General features: G+C 44.9%; 1 protein-coding gene across 3 annotated transcripts; it reads left to right on the top strand.

Annotated features, from left to right (window-relative positions):
• Nucleotides 1–3528: 3528 nt before the first annotated feature.
• On the top strand, nt 3529–26023 carry FAXDC2 (fatty acid hydroxylase domain containing 2). 3 transcript variants are annotated; one of them, XM_074313821.1, is made up of 9 exons: nt 3529–3659; nt 13634–13681; nt 15708–15799; nt 15931–16034; nt 18592–18713; nt 22011–22216; nt 22653–22758; nt 23173–23339; nt 24051–26023. In XM_074313821.1, the coding sequence occupies exons 2-9, from the start codon at nt 13634–13636 to the stop codon at nt 24202–24204; spliced, it is 999 nt and encodes a 332-aa protein (XP_074169922.1). In that variant the 5' UTR covers nt 3529–3659; the 3' UTR covers nt 24205–26023. The 3 variants fall into 3 exon arrangements, with proteins under 3 accessions (XP_074169922.1, XP_019605943.2, XP_074169923.1); XM_019750384.2 differs by having other exon boundaries at nt 3540–3698; XM_074313822.1 differs by lacking the exons at nt 3529–3659; nt 13634–13681 and adding an exon at nt 15357–15471.
• The last annotated feature ends 169 nt before the right edge of the window (nt 26024–26192 follow it).

The following is a 26192-nucleotide window of genomic DNA, read 5'->3' as shown; positions in this document are numbered from 1 at the left end:
TCAATAGATGATCAAACATCCCCTAACTATAAAGAAGTATCATGTTTCATGACTATGCATTTGAGTATTATTTTGATCTGTTGATTACAACCTGACAACCTTCTGACTGCTGATGAGATCAGAGTTCAATTTTTAAAATCCAGAAATAGACATCAAATCTATTTTATTCGTCTCATTTTATTTTCTTTGATGTGCCTTCTCCCTTAGAGTCTACTAAAGTCACATTTCAATGTCTACCAATAATAATCATAGATCGTCAAACTTCCAAAGCTGAGAGGATCCATAAAGATATTCTAATGAATGCCTTCCCCTAATTTCACAGAAAAGTAAGTAAATAATTTAAGGTCACCTAGCTCCCAGAGATAGGACTAGGATTTGAGACTTCTGATTCCTAGCTCAATATGGGATTAGCTGTTCATAGAGTTTTGTTTGTGGGCCGTTTGCTATGCGCAGGGCCTCATGCTGACACTAGAGGATGCTCTGGTGAATGAAATAGTTGCGGGCTTTGTGGAGCTTAACCTTTGGTGGCAGGGACTGACAAACAAGTAAACGAATGCAAGTAAGAAATGAAAGGATAATGAGAAACCTTGATAACTATCATAAAGGAAACTCGTGGAGTAAAGTGACAGAATAACTGGATTGGGGGAAGATAGGGGAAACTACTTAGATGTCAAAGAAGGCTTCTCTAAAAAGGTGCATTTAGGCAGAGATGAAAAGGACAAGAAGGAGCCAAGGGGGGTGGGTGGGGGGGAGAGAGAGAGAGAGAGAGAGAGGCAGTACATTTCAGGCAGAGGGTAACACATGAGTTTTGGGTGTTAGAGGTACTGAAAGGAGGCCAGGGCAGCTTCGGAGAGGGGGAGAGAAGGCACAGTAGAAAGGCTGCAGAGGAAAGCAGAGGCCAGGTCAGCCAAGGTCTAGGAGGCTTTAAAACTGTACTCTTTTCAAAGTGCATTGGGAAACCAGAAGGATTTTACTCATAAGATGACCTGATCTATGTTTTAAAAGATTATTTTGACTGCTATGGACAGAGAATGGAGTAAAGGCAGAGACATTTTACTTTTTAAATTTGAATTACACTAAATTTGGTAAGAGAAGAAAGCTAGCTTCTCTCAGGCATGGTAAATATGTTGCCTATGGAAGGAAATATTAGGTGACAATTTAGGTAATTTTACTAGGTGATTCTGGTTGAGCATTAGTTGCCACCATATATATATACATATTGTTTTTCTCTTCTGCCATTTTGGAACTCTATCTGTAGCCACTACATCTTTTGATTACTGTTACTGTGAAACTCTCTGAGGCTGCTAAGTGAATATTCAGTACTTTACAAAGAAGAAAGTTGATCTCTGCTATACAGATCTCAGCCTATAGAAAGAGAACAGATAAGCACATTAATATAGATAAAAGTAAACCTTGTCCTTTGGGACTCTCTAGTCAGTTCTAAATTTCTCTTGCTTTCTCTCCTTCTCCCTAGTGTTACATACGACAAACCCAGCATCCTGATGTTACAGCCAGATCTCAAAACCTCGGTAATTTTTTATATATATATATATGACCAGTATTGAGCATCTTCTTTTGAACATCAATAACACTTTGTAATATTCTAGGAGCTATGCGACCCAAAGGCTTCAGAATGTCTCGGAAGTCTCTAACCAGATGTGTTCGTTTTGGGGTATGGGCTAAGGGTTATATTCCAGACAAATTTAAACACAGTTATAAATCTCAACTCCAGATGATCAGACATTAAAACTGGGAGGGGCCTCAGAGATCTACTGATCCATCTCACTCCATCGTACAAACTGAGACTCAGGGAGGCTGAGATCACAAAGCTGGGGGTTGGCTGTTCTCAGGCTGAACTGTGACCTGCCTCCTTCCAGGATCTCAGGATTTCTCAAGAGTACTTTCTTTAAAAGAGATCAGCCAATAGGGAAATGAGGTCTTACACAACTTTGAAATAGCAAGAAAGCTGCGCAATTCCTCAAAGAGAGGATGGAGAGAAAACCCAGGAGAACTGGGGAAAGATTCTCATTTATGCCAACTCTACTGAGAACTTGCATGTGCCAGAGTTATTAGTGCCATGGAGATACATAAAGCTTCTATTTGAAATCATTATAGAAAATATTACCCGTTACTCTAGGGAGTGCTGACCACATAAGCGAAAAACAGTTCAGAAAAAGAAAAGAACGAAAAACAAAAAACCAGTGGCAGAATAGTGAACAGGACCAGGAAGGAAATTTGGGGTGGGAGCATCATTATAAGCAATGAGATGGAGGTAGAGATAACAGAAAATAAGGGGGGAAAGTCTGCACATGGCAAGTGATACTTAGAGCATTAAAAAGCAGGAAGTAGTGAGGGTTAATTTCACTGGACAGCAACTAGATTAAGGTGGGCTTTGGAAGTTAGGTAGCGAGGTTTGATCAGTACATAGAGAAACTTGGTCCACCGGGGAATACATACATTATCTAAATACCTGGAATATTGAAAAAAATAATTGGTACCTCTGAAAGCAGAGATGAGGAAAAACATGAACAAGTTGTACAAAATGTAATTTGCTTGTGAGCAAGCATTAAATGTTTATTGAGCACTTGCACTGTGCAAGGAATAGGCAGGGAAAAATAATTAACACATGGTCCTTTGTTGGCTGAATAGGGTATGGCACATCTATACAATGGGGTAGCCTGCAACCATTAAAAAGAACGTGGTATCACTTAAAGGTACTATATGAAACAATCTCAACTTTTGAGTGTTAAGTGACAAAAGCAAGGAACAGAATAAGCACATATGGGGTGCTGCTTCTAAAGAAGGGAGAGACATATGTGTTTGTATTTATATAAACAAGCTCACTGGGGAGGAATGAAAAAAGACTTTTTACTGTACACTGTTTTCACCCTCATGTATTTTATATCAGATGCCCATATTGCGTATTCAAAAATAATTTTTAGAAATTTAAAAATAAAAACTCAGTTCTTTTTCAAAGGTGCTCACCAGTTCGTATCACAGATCCTGTATCCTAATTTCATCTGCTTCAAAGTGTAAACTTAACCTCTGCAGATGTCCCTTTCCTGCATCTAGACTCAGTAGTTTAGTTGATGCATCTCTCTTTCCTTGCCTGCCCTCCTCAGCAACAGAAGCAATAAAAAATAAAAATAAAGAGAGAAAATGAGGTCCTCTTGTCAGTGTAAACTTTTTATCCATTTGGAGTGCCTGCCTCCTGCCTTCCACATTATCTGATAACCACATCTCTTATTGAAACTGCCTCCTACAGGAAAGGTGACATTTTCTTAAGTTGAGGAAGATGAAGGAAGTTTTTTAAAAGAAGAAAAAAAGCCCCGAGTTTGGCCAAATGTGCTCTTTCAAGCTCCTGCTTAAACTGCCTATTTCCTCTCTGCTGTAAGGAGATGTCCTTTGGCAAGAAGGGTGTTTTTGTCTGCAGTCCACACAGGCTCATACTTTTTCTCTCATCACGTGCCTGGCTTGAGCCAGTGGGCTGCTCTGTAACATGATCACCAAGGCCTGCCTCCCCACCCACCCAAGAAACCACAGCGTTAGGCGTCAGCACAGTCACAGCGGCTGCCAAGGTAGGTTCTGACCGCGAAGAGAAAGCAGGCTTCAACTGTGGCCGGGACCTTGGAGGAGCCGGGAAACAGCCCCCCGCGGAGGTGAGCGCGAGCTGCTGCTGCCGAGAGCTGTTTGCCAAGGTCAGGACAAGTCCAAGTTCACTTAAAGTTCACTTAAAGAAGGGCAAAGTATATTATTTTCACCTCTGCCACTTCCTTGTCCTCTCCACTTATAATAGAGGTGAGATCTACATCTGAACAACGTCCCAGGACAGTTCCTTTCTCCCTCCCTCTCTCCCTCCCTCCCTTTCTTCCTCCTTCCCTCCCTTCTTTCCTTCCTGCTTCTTTCCTTCCTTCCTTTCTTCCTAATTAAACAATTTAAAATTTTTAAATTGCGGTAACATTGGTTTATAACGTAGAAGTTTCAGCTGTGCAACATTATAATTTGACATCTGTATATGCTCACCACCAGAAGTCTAGTTTCTATCCATCACCATACAATTGACCCCCTTTGCCTGTTTTGCCCTCCCTCCACCCCCCTTCCTCTCTGGCCACCACTGAGCTGTTGTCTGCCTCTGTAAGTTTGCTTTGTGTTTATTTTGTTGTTCTTTGCTCATTTTTGTTTTTATGTTCCACATGTGAATGAAGTCATATGGTATTAGTCTTTTTCCATCTGACTTACTTAGTATAATACCGTAAAGTTCCATCCATGTTGTCACAAATGACAGCAGTTTACTTTTTTATGGCTGAGTAGTATTCCATTGTGTGTGTGTGCGTGCACACACATCACATCTTTATCTATTCGTCAATGGACACGTTATTTCCGTATCTTGACTAATGTAAATAATGCTGCAATGAACATAGGTATGCAGACATCTTTATGAACTGGTATTTCATATTCTTCAGATAAATACTTGGAAGTGAAATAGCTGGATCTTATTGTAGTTTGAGGAGTCTCCACACTGTTTTCCATAGTGGCTACACCAGTGCACAAGTGTTCTCTTTTCTCTGCATCCTCTCCAGCACTTGTTTCTTGTCCTTTAGGTGACAGCCATTCTAACAGGTATGAGATGGTATCTCATTATGGTTTTGATTTGCATTTGCCTAATAATTAGTGATGTTGCACATCTTTTCATGTGCCTTTTGGCCAACTGTTTGTCTTTGGAAAAATGTCTACTCAGATCCCCTGCCCATATGTTGATTGGGTTGTTTATTTTTTGTTGTTGAGATGTATGAGTTCTTTATATATTTTGGATATTAACCCCTTATCAGATATCCGATTTGCAAATATCTTCTCCCATTCAGTAGGTTGCCTTTTCATTTTCTTGATTGTTTCCTTTGCTGTGCAAAAGGTGTTTAGTTTGATATATTCCCGTTTATTTATTTTTGCTTTTGTTTCCCTTGCCATTGGAGTTGAATCCACAAAAACATTGCTAAGACTGGTATCCAAAAGCTTAGCATCTGTATTTTATGGTTTCAGGTCTTACAGTGAAGTCTTTAATCCATTTTGAGTTAATTTTTGATTGTGGTTGTAAGATAGTCATCTAGTTTCATTGTTTTGCATGTTGCTGCTGGGATGTTTACTTAGTGCAGAGAGTCCCCTGCATGTCACTCACTAATGTCTGCATCCTCTGCCTGTGTTTGGACCTCTTCCCATCTACTTCCTCTGTAGTCTTGTTTTTCTAGCAATTGACAGGTAATTCTGTCATATGTACTGGTTTTGGCTTCAAAATCATGTGAAGGAGAAACTCCCAAGTCAGAACTGGAAGAGGAAAATCTAACTGGAGGAGACTGGCAGGAAGCAACTATGGTTGTATTGCTTCTACTCTCTAACCTGCCAGAGTCACCTGGAAGGGATGGGGCCAATTACCAAAGTCTTAAAATGGTAAAGGCCCAAGATAGATGTGTGGCCTAGGAGCTGGACGACCAGGTCAAAGCTGTTTTGATGCACCATACTGGGATTCATCAGCAGAGGCTCTGGTTTTAGAATTGCTAGTGGCCTGGTGGTACCTATGGAAGATACTACCTATTTATGCTATTCCAAAAAAACACGTATAGCACCAGGCAAAGTGTTAGGAAGCTCGGATTTTACCAGAAACTGTGTGGAGTTCAGAACAAGTCAGTTCTGTTATTTTGTCCTAACAAAGGTTACTGGGTGAGAGGAATATTCAGTCAGTGTGTATACATGGGAGTGAACAGTAGGCCAGGGGTTTTGAGTATGTTCATACAGGCCCTTTGGGGCTTACGGCAAGCAAGACAAGATACAGACTTGTGGCTGCTTCAGTTTCATGTGCGATTCCAACTAAATTTTTTTGGTAGAAATATAAAGATTCAATTCCATTTAGTGTAACAGAAATGCCCTGAGCATCAGCTTCTGACCTTAGAAAGGAAAATCGTTAGTACAGGGAAAGGTGCTAAAAGGTTCAATAGCAAATGTTGGGCAAAACACAACGTTTTTTATTCATTTCCCCTTCTTTCATTTATTCAACAAATACTTCCTGAGTACGTGCTCCGTACAGGGCTTGTGTTGGTGCTGTGAATACAGTAAGCAAGATAGGCAGGCTTTCAGCCTCCTAGGCACGCAGTCAAGGGAGGCTGTCGGCTCTTAAAGGTTCAAGTGCCCGGCAGTGAAAGCAGTGAAGGGAGCATGGCTAAAACAGTCCAAGGGGAGTCGTTCTGGTCTCAGAGTTTAACCTTTCCCTTCATGCATTTCATCTTCTTGAATGAATATCCTTTCCTGTAAAAGCCTCCCTTATGCACAGAGCTTGGTCAGAGTAGCTCCTCAAAACCCCTTTCACCAGAGGCGCTAAGCTGTGTGATTGCATTTCAGGTTAGTCTCAGCCTCGGAGGCTTTTTCTAAGAGGACAAACAGCTCCGAGTTCCAGTCCTCATGTCAGCAGCCCTCTCTCCCTGTATCATTTCCCATTTATGAAACAGATGTTCATAATGTTCCAAAATGTTTTGTACATCTGTTCCAAAAACAGATGTAGCACCAGGCAAAGTGTTAGGAAGCCTGAGTTTTGCCAGAAAGTGTGTGGAGTTCGGAACCAGTCAGTTCTGCTATCTAGACCTATCTCCTTAGCTATTACATGGAAGGAATAGACCAGATGATCCATGATGTCCTTTTTTTTTCTTTTCCTTTTTCCCTCTCCTCTAAAAGTAAATAATTCTAATAATTTCACAAGATGTTTACAAAGAAACCCTGCACATTCACATAGAGATGATATGTCTTATACATATAAAATGGGAACATCCATCAACCATGCAAAATATCTAGGAACCCAGAATCTGAAAGGATCAGGCTCCAGACAAATAACATTTAAAATTAAACTCTCTCTACGCCTCCCACCCTCACCACATTTCCCTGTCCTGTAGTCAGATCCTTGAAATCATGAACATCAGCTGTAGCCTCACTGTGTCACTTACCTAGATTTGGGGATAAAAAGCTTGTATTGTCAGAATCTTCTGCTTTAGAAAGAACCGCACTAAAAAAGTATCTAATTTTGATAACCTCACAATATACAGCAAATTGCCTTTAAGGGGGAAAAGTTCATTGTTATAAAGTATTAGAATATTTACTTTTAGGTGCATTTCATTTCTTTCTCTTCCCTGAATGCATTCCCATCATAAATGCTATCTCATGTTCTCCTATATACTTTCTCACTTGGAAAATCAAAGGTGCATAGCATTACTTTATTAAACAGAGCAAGAAGCTTGTCTTATTCATCTTCATATCCCCTGTGCCTCGCGTTGTATCTGGCACATGATAAATGTTTCTTAAAAGGATGATTAATATTTTAGAGAAACATGTTCTATTTTTCCTTTGGTATTAAACACACACACACACACACACACACACACACACACACACACACACAATCGAATCCATTATTTATGGCTAATAGAGACTAATCTCATTCCTTTGTGTCCCTTTGCAATCCTGATGCCTACCCTGCATTCATCAACATCAGTACATTCTTTACTTTTTGCAGACTCAGTAAAATGAGCACTGAATTCAAGTTCTTCCAATAAATAGCTGTGTAATTTGAATATCTCCAGCCTCCCATTTCTTCAGATGGATAATGGGGGCATGAGAATAGATGAGCTTAAGACAACTTCCAGTTCTTAGACGAAAGACCCCAAAAGGTAGAGAAAAAGTCAGAGAGAGGAAGCACAACAAAAATGTAGTGATTATAGTACCTTCACGTATTAAATATTTAATAATTATTGTTTTTTAAAACATTTCTTTTAAGTTTTCAATTACAGTCGAATACAATATTGTATTAGTTTCAGGTGTACAGCATAATGATTAGACATTTATACAACTTACGAAATGATCACCCCAATAAATCTAGTACCCATCTGACACCATACAAAGTTATTACAATATTATTGACTATATTCCCTATGCTATATCCTACATCCCCATGACTATTTCATAACAACCAATTTGTACTTCTTAATCCCTTCTTCTTTTTCACCCGTCTCCCCAATCCCCCCATCATCTACCAACCATCAAAATGTTCTCTGTATCTACCAGTTTGTTTCTATTTTGTTTGTTCATTTACTTTGTTCTTTAGATTCCACATCTAAGTGAAATCATGTGTCATTCAGTTTTCTCTGTCGGACTTACTCCACTCAGTTGTGGATTTTCTTTGCCCACATCTCTAACTTGAGCACTACCATTGGCAAACAATGTTAAGGAACTTCTCTGGGTGAAGACACATCTGCCCACTACTCTCCCCTAGGACCTTTCTGACTGACTCTGTTCACTAAAACTGAAAACATGTCTGTAGGCAGGTAGAGAGGCACAGCAAACAAGCTGCTTTGGCATAAAATATTCAGCAGAAGGATACAGTGCAGAATGACACGGTGTGTCTCTTAGAAGAGTCAGCTACCTAGATAAGTATCTTGGGAGAACTGGCTTAGCCAAAGAACAAATGGCATGTTAGGAAATACTTGGTTGCGTCTAATAAAATCAGATGTCAGCAGATAAATGCCATGACTTCTGCAGACAAAGGGGCCTTTTCACCCTCAGAAGATAAACAGTCACTTTCCCTTTGGCCAGAAGGTTTACGTGGAGCAGAGGGTTCCAAGGTCAAATTTACATGCTGTTTCCATAACATGGACACAGTGAGCACCAGCACCCTGCCTCGTGAAATCAACCAGAGTTGCCTCCTCCCAGGGTCAAGGTCTTATTGTACTGGTGTCACCCTAGTCTCCCTTACATTTTGTTCTTAATTTTAATATCTGGTTCTGTTTATGTAGAGTCTATCCCCAGCCTCCATCTCACAGGAGTTTGAGATAGCTTCCAATAAAAGGGCATATACAATGTAACAGCTGCAAATAAATAACTGATTAGAAGCCATCAGGCACTCAATAACTATCTTTCATACTGTTTTGATGGGATGGGAGGGGTTGTGATCCATAGAGAAAAGTGCTTTACTGCTATTGCTTTGCTTTCAGACCACGTAAAATTGCTAACAAAACTGAAGGAAAAAACAGGGTACTGGTCCTTAATCATTATAGTTACCTTTTACAATCCAGTGAAAGCCATGGATCTTTCTACCCTGAACAATGAACGTGGAAAAACTGGCATACAATTGCAGCAGCAAATTTAAAAGGGACAAAAGGCACATGGTAAAAAGATAGTCTTCCTTCTGTCCTATCCCTCAGCTGCCCAGTTCACCTCACCAGAAGCCACCATTGTAACTATGGTTTCATAGCTATTCTTCCAGCAATAGTCTAGTATTCTATATTATTTTATGCATACATAAACAGCATACACATACACACATGCACAGTTGCATATGTCCCACACATAGCTTTTTTCACACGTACTTCTGGAGAGTACACACAAAGCTGCCTTATTCCTTTAAGGGCTGCAGAATGTTTCATTACTGGATGGACTATAATATAGTTAACCAATTGTTTCTTAATGGAGTTTAGGTTGTTTCCAATCTCTAGCTATTAAAAACAATTTCACAATGAACATCCTTTTACATACCTAATTTTTTTATATATGTACAGTGTTATATAATAGAAAAAAACCTCAGGAAGTGCAATTGAGCTTTAAATTTAACTCTGAACTTACTGGCAGCCAAAGCAAAAAGGGTGGGGGGGTGGGCCAAAATGGATTGCCTATTTCTTTTTTGCATTTCACAAGAAAGCACACACTGTAACTTCTTCCAAGGAGGAAAACTTCCGTGCACTAAATTCTTCATAGGAATTTTTCATCTGTATTCTCACAAAAAGTGCACTGCTTCTTTGGGAGAATTAAATAATGGAGTAAGGAATATCTTCAAGGGCAGTTTTGGTATTCATATGGGAAATGCTACATCTAGCTCGGTTTTTTTGTTTTTTAAATACTGTACCTAAAACGCAGCATTCCTTGGGTAAGCTAAAAAACAATCTGGGAGGGCAAAGTTCAGTTCTGAAGTTGGAGACAAGCAATCCAAGCACACAGAGAAAGCCTGGGCACTGGCTTCCTTTAAAGAGTTCTTGGGCATGCCAGATCTTCTGCCCTACTATGTACTTTCTTAGCTTTGGCCCAGATCTCAAGACCAGTACTTTCTATATAGAGTTTGAAATGATGGGTGTATGTATCTAGACATAGTTTCTCCTTCATCTTTGTATCTCCAGGGTTACCTGCACGTAAGTTCTTTATCAATGTTTCTGGACAGAATGGACAAGCTTCTAAAGATCAAAGACCATGTTTCATTTTGCTTCTTAAGCTTGTAGCAAAGATAGTGGTGATGATAAGCCACTGGGAAAGGCTAGGATGAGACTTTGACTTGTAAGTGAAGTTCCTGTGGTGTGGCATAGCAGAGTCCTGGAAGCTTAAAAAACAAACAAACAAACAGACAATCCCTTCAGCGTCCTTCCCAAACAGGCTGGTTATGTCAGCAGAGCCTTTCACGCTTCCTAACAGCACTGAGGAGGGAAATCCATGGTGATAGGAAGGTCCTACCTGTCTGCAAATGGTTTGCAGACATTTAGACCTCAAAAGTCTTTCCGAACTTGCAGTGTTTCCTTTAATATTTGCTTCCTTGTCGTGAAGACACTTGACAGGCTTAGCCCCAAAAGTACCTAGCACCACTGCCTTCCTCACTCGTAATGATCTGTGCTTCTGGGGGCTCCAGGCAGCAGGCAAACTGCAGGACTGAACATGACCCTGCCTCATCCGAGAATCCTATCCCTGTGTGAGGGTGGCTTCTCTGACTGGGGCCTTATGCACCTTGACAATGTGGGTCTAACTCAGGACTGGCCAGCCGGAATTGCTCCAGACAAGGAAGGTGGAGAAAATTATTATTTAAACAAGAATTCTTTGGAGTCCTTACAAACCCAGATTAGTAAGGAATATGCGTTGTCCTCAGTGTGGGGCAGGGGTGTTTCCCATCCGTTTGCACTGAGACTTCCAGTCCTGAAATGCTTGCTGAAGCCTCAGGTGGTACAGAACATGCCTATGGAGCACACGAGGGAACCTGCTCGCCATACTGGGTCAGAACAAGGAGTGGGTGCCTGCAGCCTCACGCTGTTACTTCTCTTTCATTGGTTTTCATGAAACCCACAGTGAGGCAGAACTCCACACCCACAAGCCACAGCAGGTACCCTTGCTTCAACCAGGCAATAGAGGGAGCTGGAGGAGGGAGCACCGATAGCAAAGCAGGCCCAGGTGGGGCTCGGGGTAGGGGGAGGTGGCGGCAATAGAGTGGCTGAAATCCATTCCCTGCCTCCAGGTGAGGGCTGGGCAAACAACGCACCAAACATTCTGGTGCATTTCTGGTGCCTCTCTCCCTGACTGGGTAGCAAGTGTCCCAGGACTTCACCCTGACAGGCTTTTTCTGGAAGCTGACTGCATCCCTCCTGCTGTAATGTAATTCAATGGATATGGTAAGCAGCTTGCATATCACCTCCTTCTGCTGTGCTAACTCCTCAAACCGCTGAAGGCACTTTCTAGGTCACCATTCTCTCTTCCTTCTTTCAGCCTAAGTAACCCATAAGAAATGTGGGTCAAGGGAAGCAGTATTTCATAAGGTAATTAGCCGGTAAACATGCACTTAGAATAATAAAACCAAGTAAAATCATACTAAAAGAATAAAGTGTCCTTAGAGATATGGGAAGCTGGGCCCTGATCCTGGCTTTGCCATCTATAAACTCTGGGAGGGCACCTGGCCTCCTTTGTCCAGGTTCCTTCATTCTGGTCACATAGCAGGACCACATGATCCGTTATGCGCCTCTTCAGCCAGGTTATGACACTATTCAGTAGGGACAATAATACATGCTGATGAGTATGTGGAGAAATCAGAACCCTTATATATTGCTGTGGAGAATGGAAGATGTTGCAACCACTTGGAAAAGTTTGGCAGTTCCTCAAAAGGTTAAATATAGTTACCATATGACCCAGAAACTTCACTCCTAGGCATATATCCTGGAGAAATAAAAAAAAAAAGTATGTATGTCTACACAAAAACTCGTGCATGAATGCTCATAGCATTTCTCATATTAACCACAAAGTGACAACAACCCAAATGTCCATCAACAGATGAATGGATGAACAAAATATGATCTATCCATATAATAGAATGTTATTGGGTAATAAAAAGGAATGAAGTACTGACACGTGCTACAACCTGGATGAACCTTGACAACATTGGGCTAAAATGAAGGAAACCAGTCACAAAGGACCACATATTGTATGATTCCATTTATATGAAATGTCCAGAATAGGCAAGTCCATAGAAATGGGAAGTGGATTAATGGTTGCCTAGGGCTAGAGGAGGGGGTGGGAGGAAAGAAGGGTTGGAAATGATAGCTGAGGGGGCGCAGGGTTTCTCTCATGGGTGATGAAAATATTCTAAAATCAATTGTGATGAGTGCATAACTCTGTAAATATACTAAAAGCCATGTAAATGTACACTTTTAAATGGGTATGTTGGATGGAATGTGAATTATATATCAATAAAGACTATTTTTAAAAGTGTAAGAACAAATACAAATAAGTCCCCTTAGCTTCACTAGCAGAGCACGTGGTCAAAATTTTGGATGTTTGCCATGCTGATGGATGAGAAGTAATATTTTATTGTTTTAATTCACATTTCTCTTTATGGGGCAGGTTCAACATCTGTTCAATTGAAAGTCCATTTATATTGATTTCTTTTTATCATATACTAAATTTCCATATATATTTTTAGGTGTATGTCAGGACTTTCTAACCTGTAATATATGTCTGCCTATTCATGGGCTAGCCGCACACTTTTAATTATTAAAGATTTGTAATAAAATATGTAGTGGGATACTCAACAAAGTCAACTGTCCAGCAACTCAAGTGCCCGCCCACCAAACCCAGCCACTGTCCCAGGCTGTCACCTTCCCAGAAAAGTCATGCATTATTTCAAATATGTAGAAACACTTTAAGTTTGTTGCAAAAACACTTACAAAGAATACCAAGAAATGTGATAAAGAAGAGACTGAAAAAGTCCTAGGTCACAAAACCGGTAAGTGACAGACACGACGGAGAGATGGCCTTGAGAAAGGTATCAGATTTTGAGGCTCACTGTCTTAATGATTTCTACCTGTAAATATACCTGTTGTTTGAATCACATCGAACAGCTTGCAAAATGCTTCGATTTCAGTCAGCATGACAAATCCAGCCCATGTGTGGTAACCTGACTTCACAGAGGTTAAGGAAGCTGTAAGTCAGGGGCAGAGCCCTCGCTTCCACCCTGGTTTCTTGGGGCCACGGGTCATTGGCAGTTAGGGGACACTGGGGGTTCCAGGGACAGAGATTTCTTCTGAATGAGACAGGTCGTTTTGGCGCAGAGTGAAGCTATTAAAAAAAAAAAAAAGATTTGTCACAGACCATACCTGAGAAAGCCAATTCCAGGCAAAGTCCCCTTGCCAACCCCAATTGAGTAGCGATGCCCAGAGCAATTCAGTCTCTGGAGGTGGGGCCCAGGTGGTTTTAATGAGTAGCCAGCATTAAAAAGCACAGCTAGCCATTCCCCTTGACTTTCCTATTCCCTTGGTTGCATGTGAAAATGACATCCAGACTCAACTGTGCTTTCTTTTTCCAGATGAAGGGAGAAGCTGGAAGTAAGCTACACGATGAGAAGCCTAAGCAGGTAAATGCCAGCACCCCACCCACCAAACTGGTGAGAATTTAGCCAGTGACTCTTTCCATGTGTGCGCTTCCTGCATATCTGACATCTCCCCCAGGGTTTAGGGGTAGCTGACACTTTGGTGATTTGCTCATTCCAGTAGCTGAGCTGAGACCACTTGACCCCAAGCTGCTTTATAACCAAAGCCCCTTTTCCCGCACCAGGGAGCAGCCCTGCATGAGGGTAGTTGCAGAACCCAATAGCTGTCCTACCAAGGTCTCTTGGCCCTTAGAACGTCCCATGCCTTGGGCCTTTGGAGCCACACCTTGCTAGCACTGCCCTGGGGACAAGAGAAGCCCACTGGGGGCTGGGAACCAACTCTTGGTCTCAGCTGAGCTGCCTTCTGCATTGTGAGCTCCCGCACTTCACAGAGGTCTTTGTCCTGTGTATAGTCCTTTCACTTGGGGTGCTGGAGGGAGAGAAACACCATAATCCCTGAAAAAAATCTAATCCTGTATGTGAAATTGAGGATTTCAACTTGACTTAGCTTGATGTGATTAAACTCAAATGAAAACTTCCTAGTGAGTTTGGAAAAGTTCATGAAAACGGTCCTCTGAATCCTAGAAAAGAAATAATTTCGAAAGCCCAAGGTAACCTGCCTGACAAGCTTGGGGTGGTGACCTTTGAATGGCCTGTGTAAGAGAACACGCTTCTATCCGCCAGTGGATCCAGCTCTGAGGGAGAGGGAGGGAAGAAGGGGGGAGGGGGAGGGGGAGGGGGAGAGGGAGAGAGAAGCTCATTTCTAGATCTCAAGACTCCGATGAACACCAGCCCTTTAAAAACTTTTTCACAGGCCATGGAAAATGACCTACTTCTTTTTGGTCTTTTGATCAAGAGTAGAATAGGGTAGGCCAAGAAGAAATGATTCAGTGCAGATTAAGGTTGCTCTGAATGGGTCAATCAAAACAATCTGCTCCTTCAGATCTCAAAAGTCTGGATTAAAACGTAGTGTCTGTGCTGTTTGATCAGCTCCCCCCAACACCACCCCGACCCCTCGTAAGTGGCCCAGCTCACTAAGTGCACGTCAGCCCAGCACAGAGCTATAGGGACCACCACCTCCAGTTCTCTCCCATGGAAGAGTCTGAGCAGGATGGCTTCCTCTGGGCTTAGCAACAGGATGGGAGGGCCATTTGTAGTTCCTGTCCTCGGCACAATGGAAACCGGTGACTCACCTGGAGGCCAGTGTTTTCCTTCTCCAAGTCTGGGAGCTCATTTGAGCATCACACTTGCAATAACCTCTACTTTAGGCTCTTGAAGGAGAACAGAGAAGCACCTCCCAGCGACTGCCAGTGGTCTGCTCTTTGCCCTTAGAACCGCTCATCACCCTGTCCAGTTGGCTGATCTTGCTGGAAGGCAGAGGAATCATTACAAGTCAGAACATGTGTTCATTCACTCTTTTCTCCAAGGGCAAGAGGGTGACAGGGATGGGAAAGTAGGCCAGGCTCATGGATACAATGAAGTCGCTCTGTCCTCATGACGGATTCTGCAGGTTCTCTGTGATGGCTGTCTCAGCCTTGCCTGCCCATTGGAGTTAGCTGGGGTGCTTTTAAAAACCTGGAGGCCCAGGCTCCACCCCAAACACTCTATGTCATTGGGCTGGGGAGGGACCTGGACTCCTGGATTTTTAAAAAGCTCCCAGGTGATTCCAATGTGTACATAAATGGGCATCTCAGTTCAACAAGAAGACAGCTGTTGGAAGGCTCGCCTGCCTTCCTCTGGGGGACAGAATTACCTGCCAGTGTCTCTGGAGTCAGGTTGGTTCCTTTCCCTCTCCCAACCTTGACCTCTCATTTTCATAAACACACCCATGTACAGCCCTAGAGCTCTTGATAAGCACGAGCCTCCGACAGAAACTGGGAAAAGGTCGCTGATGTGCAATGCTGGCGTGCTTGAGGTCCTGACTGCTTATCACACCCGTCAGGCCTCAGCTGTGAGCTGCGAGTGACGGCACGAGGCTAGCTGGGACCTGACACTTCCTTATCCTCCCCAGGAGGGACATATCTGGGGCTCCATGAGGAAGACTGCTTTCATCCTGGGCTCTGGCCTTCTCTTGCTTGTGGCCTTTTGGAACTCAGTCACATGGTGAGTCTGCTCGACCAGCTTGAATTCAGCACCTGGGGACAGTGTGGTGGTGGTCTGGGGGCAAAGCGTGAAGCAAGGGGCTGTCTGCCCATCAATCTTCACCCAGAAACCTGATTGATTTTCCTTTCAAGGCATCTTCAGAGATTTTGGGGTGCTTCTGGCCACTTCTGGCAAGCTGAGTGGGAGAGGCTGCTGTCCACATTTGAAGGAAAGGAGTGGATCCTTTTCATAATAGGTGAGCCTCCCAGAACACCAGAGCTTAGGGTTGCGTACGTGATCATAGTTTAACTCTTTTTCTATTGTTCTCTACCTTGGGACTCTCAGCTCATTATTACAAGGAATAAGGATTTAAAGTTTAAGACAGTGTAACCCCAAACTGCTAAGCTTGTGGGCAATCTAGAACAGATGTCGAAGGCTATCCAAGAAAAGATGTTGAGAAATGGAGATCGCCCTCTCTCCAAAAATAGAAAAATGAAAACAAGAAATAGTGTGTGTGAAAATGAAGGCATGTTTCAAGCAGTAATGCTGCTTCTAGATGTCAGGTCCACAAGCGCAGAGAGCCTTTGTATGTCATGCGAGGCTGCGTCCTTGTACCTGGTGCCATCTAGCTTTGGAGGCTGGGCAGCAAGTGGTCACTCAGTATTTACTGACAGCGTGAATGGCTTGAAACAAGCCTAAGAAAACATAGTGGAAGCAAAAACCGCTTCAACATATTTATAACAGCATTATCTACAATATTGACTGTCCTCAATCATACATTTATTCATTCAAATGATATTTATTAATGTTACTCTGTGCCAAATTTGTACCGAGGATAGAGAGATGTTTAAGATAAAGTGTTGGTCTACCCCATCAAAAAACCACGTCACAATCTAAAGGGGGAGATAAAAAAGGGTCAGTTGTCACAAAGCAAAAGTAGAAATAAAATGTCCCTGACAATTGTTTTCAGCTGGAAGGACAACTCTGAAAATTAAATATAAATAGGTTCCATGGAATCTTAAGTAGCCATTGAAAAGAAGAATGCCGACTGCAAATGTATATAGGGAAAGTGGCAGGAAAACATTCTATATACTCCTGTTACAGTGATGGGAAAACTATCTGTCACCAAGGTGATAAGAAAATATCAGAGAGAGAAAATATTTGCAATTCTAAGTGTTAGAGCTTGAAGAAAGTTCAAGACCATCTTTTGTGGTTTTCATTTTGTGTTCCTCAAGGAACCCTTGGATTTCCTAGTAGGCAACCACCAACCTAACAATTTTTTTAAAGTGTGTTATGTCTGAACATAAAAGTAAATGCGTGCTCACTGTTAAAATAAAAACCAGAAAATTCAAATAAGCATAAAGCTGAAAAAGCACCCCTTTTCTCACATCCACAAAATAAGCACTGTTAATATATTAGTACAGATCTTAAACTGGATATATGGTTGAACTTATAAGACACCAAATTTTTTAAAACTTTTTTTTTCATTAGATTGTGGACACTTTTCCATGTCAATTAATATAGATTTACTTAACATTTTAAGCTGCCTAGTCCATTCCAATGTATGCAATTACTCTCATCTAAATATTTAGTTCATTTCCTACTAGTATCCTCCAGGATACTATGTGCCAATCATATTTCCCCACACTGCTGGCCAAGTATTTTTCAGGTATCAACTGCCACAAGGCAGTGTGGTTGATGGAGGAGGGACACGGAGACACAGAGTTAAGTCAAATGTCCTTGCCCCTTGGATATTGAATTTAGAGGAGGAGGGAAAACATGGACAAAGAAAGTTAATAGTACAAGAGTTACGTAACACTGTGATGTCACTCGATTAACTGCCAGATGGGGTGGACAAAGTGCTTGTTTGTTCACAGTAGGACATCAGTGATACTTGGAATGACTTCATGGGAAGATGGGATGTGAGGCAAAAAGCTGTCCAAATGTTAAGGAAGTCTTGATCGGCATTTGCAGAACACAGTGCTATGGGACGACCATATAATATATTATCCAAATAGGGACATTTGTGAGAGTAAATGAGGTGTTAATAATTATATTGGAAAGACAGATGTCAATCGAAATAGTCCTGGGCAAACAGAGATGCATGGCCATCCTATTCTTAGGTGTTCTGAGAAAAGAGTTCTGGGGTTTAAAAAAAAATCCTAGGAAAGGTTGAGTTTAACAAAGTCAAACAGTTTCTTTGCTGCAGGAATTCTCAGAGCTGTTAACACACTAGTCCCGACCATGACTCTCTGCAAGACAGTACGACAGAAAGGCTGTTTAACCAAGAAGCCCCTTGAGAGAGAGTTTCCCGCTTTGGGAAATGCTGACTGGACACCTGAAGTCACACTGCTCAGTTAGTAGGATAACAGGCATTCGCTTCCCCGCCTGACTCCTAGTTCAGTGCTCATTGTGAACCATAACATACAAAGCACTTCTTTGCTTCTCCCTTCCTTGGAAATTCATAAAGGATTCAGTGGGCACGGACTTCCAATTGTCAACCTAAACTCGTTTATATTTTAGATCATGTACTTGTTGGGGCGTCTCCAACCATCGAGGAGATTCTTGTCCCCCTTGTACAACTAAGAAAATAAGTAGCGACACTCCTTAAGTGACTGTCCACGTTCCCCCAGCTAGTTTGTCATCTAAGACTAAAAGGAGAGCCCCTGGCCCTGTGCACCAAGACGTCCGTGGCAAGGGACTGTCTCCAGTGCCGCCTCAGTTACCATCAAGTGTGTGTCCAGTTAATCCATGTGCTGTGAGAACCTGAAGTCACCCCGATTAAACAACCTTCTTCTGCTTTCCAACCTTAGCTGCCACCCAGGTGCCCAGTTTGTGCTTCTGGGGCTTAAATGGGCTTCTACTGGTGGTTGACACAACTGGAAAACCCAACTTCATCGCCCGCTACCGAATTCAGGTTGGCAAGAATGAACCGGTAAGTTGCAGCAGCTCCCCCTGGTCAAAGCCCAGAAAGCAGGAACTAAAGCCACACTCAAAATTCTCATCACTGGCCCCGGAGAGACCATGGCCAGGGTGAGCCAAGTTATGGTGTACAAGGCTCCCCCGCTTTAGAAGGTTAGGGAGGAAGTAATTGGACCCAAATCTCAGGGCCAACCAGCCAAGACTACTGTTGTGGTCTTCTGATACCCAGCCCCACGCTGTCGCTGCCTGGCTACCCCCCAGCATGCTGGTCAGCATTTTAGGAACAGAAATGATCGGCTCAGCCTGGCAGTGGGCTGAGTCCCGAAGATGTCAGGCAGCTCCACCCTCAGCCATGGGAGCAGGGACAGCAATGGCCGGATGCTGAAACCATGGTGACAGCTGTCATGAGAGACGGCGATAGCTGTGGAAACAATGGTGGACCCCCTATACCAGAGGAACAGTACGGATTCTGAATGTGTGAGTGGTGGTGGTTTTTCAAGCAGGTCCTCCTTCCCAGTTACTCAATTCAACCAATCGTACTTAGTTTATCCCTGATAAATAAGGCCTGGACACTGCTTGCAACAAACTCCTTCCTGGCCCAGGAGTGGCCCCGGGAAGGGAGCCCCAGAGCTTCCTGAGCCTGCCTTACCTGCTTGGTGCTCTGACAACCTCCAGGAGACTTTTCTTATCCAACAAGGAAGAAGATGATTCTTCAACCACGTTCTTTGCCAGCTCCACCCAAATCACATCCTGGCTTCTTGCCCAGAGAAGAACATCTTTCAATGATCTGCCCAGGTGCCGGGGTGAATCACCTCAGTTCTCAGGGCATTCTGCCCCAGCCCAGCACTCCAGAAAGCAGAATGGGTGAAACATAGTGCCCTTGACCCAAGCTTTCGCAAAGCCCCTTCTTGAACCAGAGCTGTTGCCCTGGTTCACAGTCCCCCTCACGTGGGACAAGAATGGCCAGCCATCCAGGGGGCTTCCTCCAGGTCCAGCTTGGCAGGCATGGACTGGATCCTAAGTGTCGACACCAATGCTTGGCCATTAAGAGCCCTTGATCTGTCAGACCAGGGCAGTCTCCTTCCCAGCACCACTGACAGATGCTTACATCTTCAAGGCCAAATACTGTAATAACCTTCATGGTTCACATGAGGAAATGGAGGCTTTGAGATGTGACACAGGCAGAACGGTGCTTCACACTCAAGCTTTGTGATGCCAGGGCTCATGCTCTTAACCACGAGGCCACATCAGCTGTCAAGATACGCACCTAGTATAGCAACACTTCAGTCTATGACCGGAGAGCCACACAGGAAAGGTGTTGCATTCTGCAGAAGCTGAGGTTCAGCAAGGAGCAGTGACTCACTCAAGGTCAGACTGTTACTAGGAAACAGAGTAAGGGCTCGTCTCACCTGACTCCAGATCCGGTGCTCCTACACTGGTTGCATCCTCAGGTGGACAGGTGGACATACAACTAAGATGGAACCCCCGGACGCCATTTAGTCTGGCCGATTCCAGGAAGGACTGAGCCCTAACCTAAGACATCAGAAACAGATCCTCCATTGGGACCTGAGTGCTGCAGGCAGACGTAGTATCTGTGCCTGCTCTGTTGACGCTCCCTCTCCTGGATAGCTAGGTCACACCTCCTCTCTCCTCGAATCCCCAACACCTCCTCCCCTAACCAACTCCAATAGGATGGCCGTGCTTCCTCTTCACTACATTGTAACAAACAGAAGAGCTTCCACCGCTTTCTACCACACCGGCCTCTGAGCCGCAGCTGCACACATGTTCTGCCTTCCCACCTGATCCAACAGGTGAATTCTCCTTGCTGCTGTTACAGCCATCACTCCACTCTCCGTGCACTACACCTCATTACCTCGTTTACTCCGGGGAAGTGCTCCACCAATTCTCCGTTCTCTTTCATGTATCTTTTTTTCAATTTTTTTCTCCCTCGCCTAGATTATTGCTCTGGATTATTACCAACATGCCGTAATTTTTCCCATCTTAAAGCCAAACCAAACAAAAACCCTTGCCTCCATCTCCCATACTCAACTACCACTCACATTGTTGCTCTTTTCAGCAAAGCTCTTTGAAAGAGTTGTCTATACAGTTTCCAATTCCTCTCTGTCTGTTCTTTTTTCCCCAACATTTTGTAATTATAAATAATTGTAAACATATATACAGAAGTTAAAAAAGTAGTCTAATGATCACTCATTTACACATCACCTAGATTCACCAATTTTAAATAGTTTACATTTGCTTCATCAGTATACAAAAATATAAATATCTATGCCTCTACAATTGTTTTGCTTAAACATTTGAAAGTAACTTCCAGATATCATACAAGTTCACCCTAAATCCTTCAGCCTGCATTTCCTAAAATAATCACAAAACCATCATCTCTGAGCCAGTCAATACAGGTGGTACCTAGAGAAGACGGAGGAAGAGGACGGCTTGAATGAAGTCCAAGGAGCACCATGAACCCAGGCTCACCTCGGGGCAGAAACCCCTCCAGCTTGCAGAAAACTCGGAGGAATCCCTTCTGACCAATGCTAAACCACATCAGCAGGCCCCAGGAAGTGGTCATGGGGCTATTCCCGGGACCCTCAGCACTCTGATGAAAGGGTCAGGGGATTACGGATTCTTGGGGAAATACTGGCTGCAGCATGGAGATTCAGTGGGGTGTGGGCATTTGGGGCCAGCTCTTCAGTGACCCTGGAGAGAAGGCTCAGGCAGGCCTCTATCCTGACAGCCTCACTGTGAAAACCAGAAGACCAGGTCACAGGAAGTTAGGAGGGCAGATAGGCAGCTGCCTGGCTCATGTCCTTCTGTGCTCTGGGTCTAGTCCAGGGAGGCTGGACCCCATGAGGAGGCAGATGACCTTGATGTCCACATCTGACCATGGTCACGGTTCTCTGGATGAGGAGGGGCTAACAGGCTGAATAAGGATATCAACCTGAGAGGTGACAGCCTTTTCCAAGCATCCTCGAGGCTCCCCAAGGGGCCTATCAGGAATACGTTGGGTTTGGCCAGAGAAATGGGGACAGTGATGATAGTTGCAGAGCCAGGAAGGATCAAGCAGGCTCAGGCAGAGACTGAAGGCTGCGGGAGGGGAGTTTCCAAAGGCAAGGGCATCACCAGATGTCCCACCCCAGGGCTGGGCAGCACTCAAGGACTGCCGACTACGGCCAGGCATCACTCCTAGCATCCACCCCTGAATGAGGGCTCCCTGTGAGCAGGTCACAGTGGAGCCTAGTTTCTAGAAGGGAAAGACCATCTCACCTCTTGTCCATCTCCCTCCTTCTCTCGGCAGGTGGACCCTGTGAAACTACGCCAGTCCATCCGGACAGTCCTCTTCAACCAGTTCATGATCTCTCTCCCCATCGTGGTCTTCCTCTATTTCCTCCTCAAGTCGTGGGGAGACCCCTGCCGCCGAGAGCTGCCCACTTTCCACTGGTTCCTCCTGGAGCTGGCCATCTTCACTCTGATCGAGGAGGTCATGTTCTACTACTCACACCGGTGAGCGGGCCCTGCCTGAGCACAACTGGCTCCTCACACCCCTACGGCTCTTACGAAAGAAAACTGAGGCTGCTCCAGCCCGTCCTCAGAAGCCTCCCAGGGAGACAGCTGTCTCCCAGCTGACAACTTGAAAAGAGTCTTTTCCATTCACATGTGCAGCAGGGCTTTTTCCATTCACTTCCTTAGTGAATCCTTTCTGGGCATCATACCCATTTTATAGCTCATACAACTGAGGTGGAGAGAAGCAAAGTAACCCGCCCCACATTATGCAGCCTACGAGGTGGGCTTAGAACTCGATGGCACGTCTGTCTGAATGCCGATGTGTTTTTCACTTCGCTCCGGAGATGTAACCCCGTCCCTACCTTTGGTTTCTCATGGTCTGGTGGGGGAGAGAGGAAGGGAGATTGGCAGATTTTAACTATTAACTCTTTTCCAGGCTCCTTCACCACCCAGCATTCTATAAGAAAATCCATAAGAAACACCATGAGTGGACAGCTCCCATTGGCGTGATCTCTCTCTACGCCCACCCTGTCGAGCACGTGGTGAGTAGAGCTCTGCCCCAGAGGCAAAGGGCACGGGGCCAACCACCTTCCCATGGTCTCCTGCAGAGAACGACCCCACTGGCCCCTTCCTTCTTTCCTTCAAACAGCTACCACTTACTGTTGACTTAGCATATACCAGGCTATGCTAGATGTCCAATGTAAGTTACCTCATTTAATCTTCCCAGCAACCTTTTAATCCTCATGTTACTAATGAGCAAGTCGAGGCTCAAACCATTAAAATGTGTCCCAGGTCACAAAGGTGACCAATTCCAGCAAATTAAGGTCCTGAAAGTCTTCCAACTTCTCCCAGTCTGAGTCAAGGAAGTCTCACTGGTACCACGCTGGGCTAAGGGAGCACCCACCGGGCCTGCCCGCTTCCCTGAGGAGCCCCTTCTAACAGCCTTCCCCGTGCAGGTCTCCAACATGCTGCCGGTGGTGGTGGGTCCCATAGTAATGGGCTCTCACTTGTCCTCCATCACCATGTGGTTTTCCTTGGCCCTCATCATCACCTCCATCTCCCACTGCGGCTACCACCTGCCCTTCCTGCCCTCACCTGAATTCCATGACTACCACCATCTCAAGTAAGGTGCCTCCCCGCTGTGGGGCCTGGGGCGGTAACCTCCACCTTCACTCCTGGGGCTCCTGCTAGCAGACATTGGTGTCTCAGTTTCAATGTGGGCGCTAGTGGAGGGAGAAGTCTGGAAGTGGGGAAAAGAACGACCACGCTGGGACCCAGACTACCGTGCCCTTTTCCTTCTGTCTGATACTGGATCTCCTGGCAGCTGGGTTTTTAACCTTTATTTAGGCCCAATGTATATGTACATAAAAATCCTGCACAACAGTTCAAGGGTAGTTGTGCACTCTCTGAAAGCCTCCAGGCTTTCTCAAGTGTGGTCTGTGAAACTGCACCAGAACCAACCTGAGATGTGCTTCTCAAATGCAGGCTCGTGGGTTCCACTCCAAGTATGCGGAATCCAAGTGTCTGTGGAGGGGGGAACAGGGCCTGGAAATCTGCATTTTAATAAGTGTTCCAGGGGATCCTGATGCAGGTGGTCCCTGAACCTGCCTGAACAAGCCAAGCTCTGCCACAGGTTCTGACTTGTGTGCACTGCAATCACACAGAGAACTTTCCAAAGGAAGATGGCAGGTTTTCAGTCTGGAGTGGCTCCAGGAATGCGCAACAATTCCCTGGGTTATTCTGACACATGTGGTCAGCATGGTGGGGGCAGGTGTGGGGTAGGAGAGGCCTGAAAGCAGCACACTGGCCTTCACCACCCTCCTCTCTCCTCCAGGTTCAACCAGTGCTACGGGGTGCTGGGGGTGCTGGACCACCTGCACGGGACTGACACTTTGTTTAAGCAGACCAAGGCCTATGAGCGACACGTCCTCCTGCTAGGCTTCACCCCACTCTCCGAGAGCATTCCCGACCCCCCGAAGATGGAATGAGGGAGGGCCGGAGTGCCCTCCTGGCTGTCCCCTCAGCAGGGGGCTGCTAAGGTAGCCTGAGGCTTCCTGTTCACTCTTAACCACTTGCTCCTTCAGCCACGCCTTGCTCCTTCAGCCACGCACTCTAATGACAGCACCGAGGGCAGGGGGGAGGTTGGCTTCCAGGAAATTCAGGGCCAAGGATGGGGCCAGGGCTCCCCCAACTTTCCCTGTTGTCCCTCAAGGGGACGATGAGTTAGCGTAAGGAAGAGGAAACAAAGAGCTCCCCAGAATGGAGGCCAGAGGGAAGAAACCTCCTGGCAAGTCCCCTGGTCCTCTGCTTTGAAAGGGAGGAGGGACCCCAGGTGACTCCTTGTAGAGGCAAGATGTAGAGAATGACAGAAGTGCCTGGCTCCAGAGAGCTCTTTCTGGTGCCGGGTATGGGGTGGGGGTGTGGGGAGAGACCAGAACACATCGCTTTACAAACCCTTCCTGTCCCAAAAGGCTTTTCTCATACCCTACACTCAGGCCAGGGCCTGGACACCTGGGTAATAGTTATGGGGGCCAAGTCCCCATTGCCCACCCACCACACAGACAAAGGCTCCATTTTAATTAGCGTGACCCACTGCAAACATCACCCCTCTGAGAAAACACCAATTACAGGAGTTACTGCCTGGATTACAACCGAGATACCAAAGTAGTACAGGCTTCCATACATGGGAACCGAAGGCCAAACCCTGTGGGCCGGCTAAGCTGGGAGCCCTTGTATCCAGAGGGAAGGGTCAGAGCTGCTGACCTTTGGGGACACTCAACTGAGGCCCCCAACTAGCCTCTCCGAAGCAAGACCAGAGGCTAGCACCCTCTTCCTCCTATGAGAAGGCAAGGAACACTTGGCTGAACAAAGGGCCAAATCCTCATTCGCCCCCCCCCCCAATAATTAGCCAGTTGTTTCAACACCATTTATTCAGGATGATTTTAGCAATGCTGCCTTTCCAAATGAAAGCTCACAAGGATCCTTACCTAAAACAAAACCAGAGCTGCTAGGGTTGACGCAGTCCCCGCCCTGGCCTTCCGTCAGCAGCCACTGGCGTTGCCAGGATCCCGTGGCTCCTGAGGACAATTTGAAGGCCACCCTCATCAGTTACTAAATTCTTATGTATGCGTGGGCCTATTCCTGAATGTTCAGTTTTCTTATGTCACGATAAGGATCCACTGTAGTGTGAACATAATACTTTAACATTTGATATTGCCAAGTCTCCAGGCAGAACCATCAAAAAGTACTTCTTCCCATTAGCCCTAGGACCGCAGAGGACCTGCCCAATAGGCAGGGTGCTTACCAGGCAGCGTCCTCCCTGGCCTGCCAAAGCCCCACCTTTGGCGTTGGTGGACCTGGCCCCTCCCTAGGACGGCCTGTGCCCTTAGCTTGAAGTACAAGTTCCAGTATATTGATGCTCTAAGTTATGACAGCTACTGGCTTGCACCCACAACCTGTTCCTACAAATACATTTGGACAATAGCCCATCTTCAGTACACTTAAGGGTAGAAAATGAGGAGCTCGGAGAAAGAGGAGGAATGGCAACACTTTCCCTTTAAGGTCTTTAGATGTTGAAGTTACCGCAGGGGACCTAGGGGGACAAGAGGCTGTCCTCTCACCTCTTCTAGCAGGCGGGTGGTGGGGCCCTGGCAGAGGGGCCCAGTCCTACCCTCTTCTGCATCAAACAGAATTGTTCTGAGTTTGGTAAACAAATAAGGCCTAGAAAAGGCTGAGGTCTCAAATCCCCAGCAGAAATGTGCATGTCAAGGGAGGAAGCATGGAAAATAAAATGGCCTTTTAACTCCATTAGAGACATTTTTTTTTTTTCCCCACTACATGACTTGTTCAACATTCCCGATCACGTGGCACCTGGGAGCTATGGCAGCACAATTGTAACAAATCAGTGGCCTCTTTCACAAGCATTCCTAACAGATTGTGGAAGTAAAGTTGAATTAACTGTCTTCCTGTACAAATC

This window comes from Rhinolophus sinicus, linkage group LG10 (assembly GCF_036562045.2).
Source record: "Rhinolophus sinicus isolate RSC01 linkage group LG10, ASM3656204v1, whole genome shotgun sequence".
NCBI classification, from domain to species: domain Eukaryota; kingdom Metazoa; phylum Chordata; class Mammalia; order Chiroptera; family Rhinolophidae; genus Rhinolophus; species Rhinolophus sinicus.
This window is presented reverse-complemented; position numbering and strand designations above follow the sequence as displayed.

Excerpts from the sequence above, each read along its gene's own strand:
- FAXDC2 (XM_074313821.1), top strand. The coding sequence starts at position 13,634 with ATGAAGGGAGAAGCTGGAAGTAAGCTACACGATGAGAAGCCTAAGCAG. Across the intron at positions 16,035-18,591 it reads GTGGATCCTTTTCATAATAG|CTGCCACCCAGGTGCCCAGT; the intron begins GTGAGCCTCCCA and ends TTCCAACCTTAG. Across the intron at positions 22,759-23,172 it reads CCCACCCTGTCGAGCACGTG|GTCTCCAACATGCTGCCGGT; the intron begins GTGAGTAGAGCT and ends TTCCCCGTGCAG.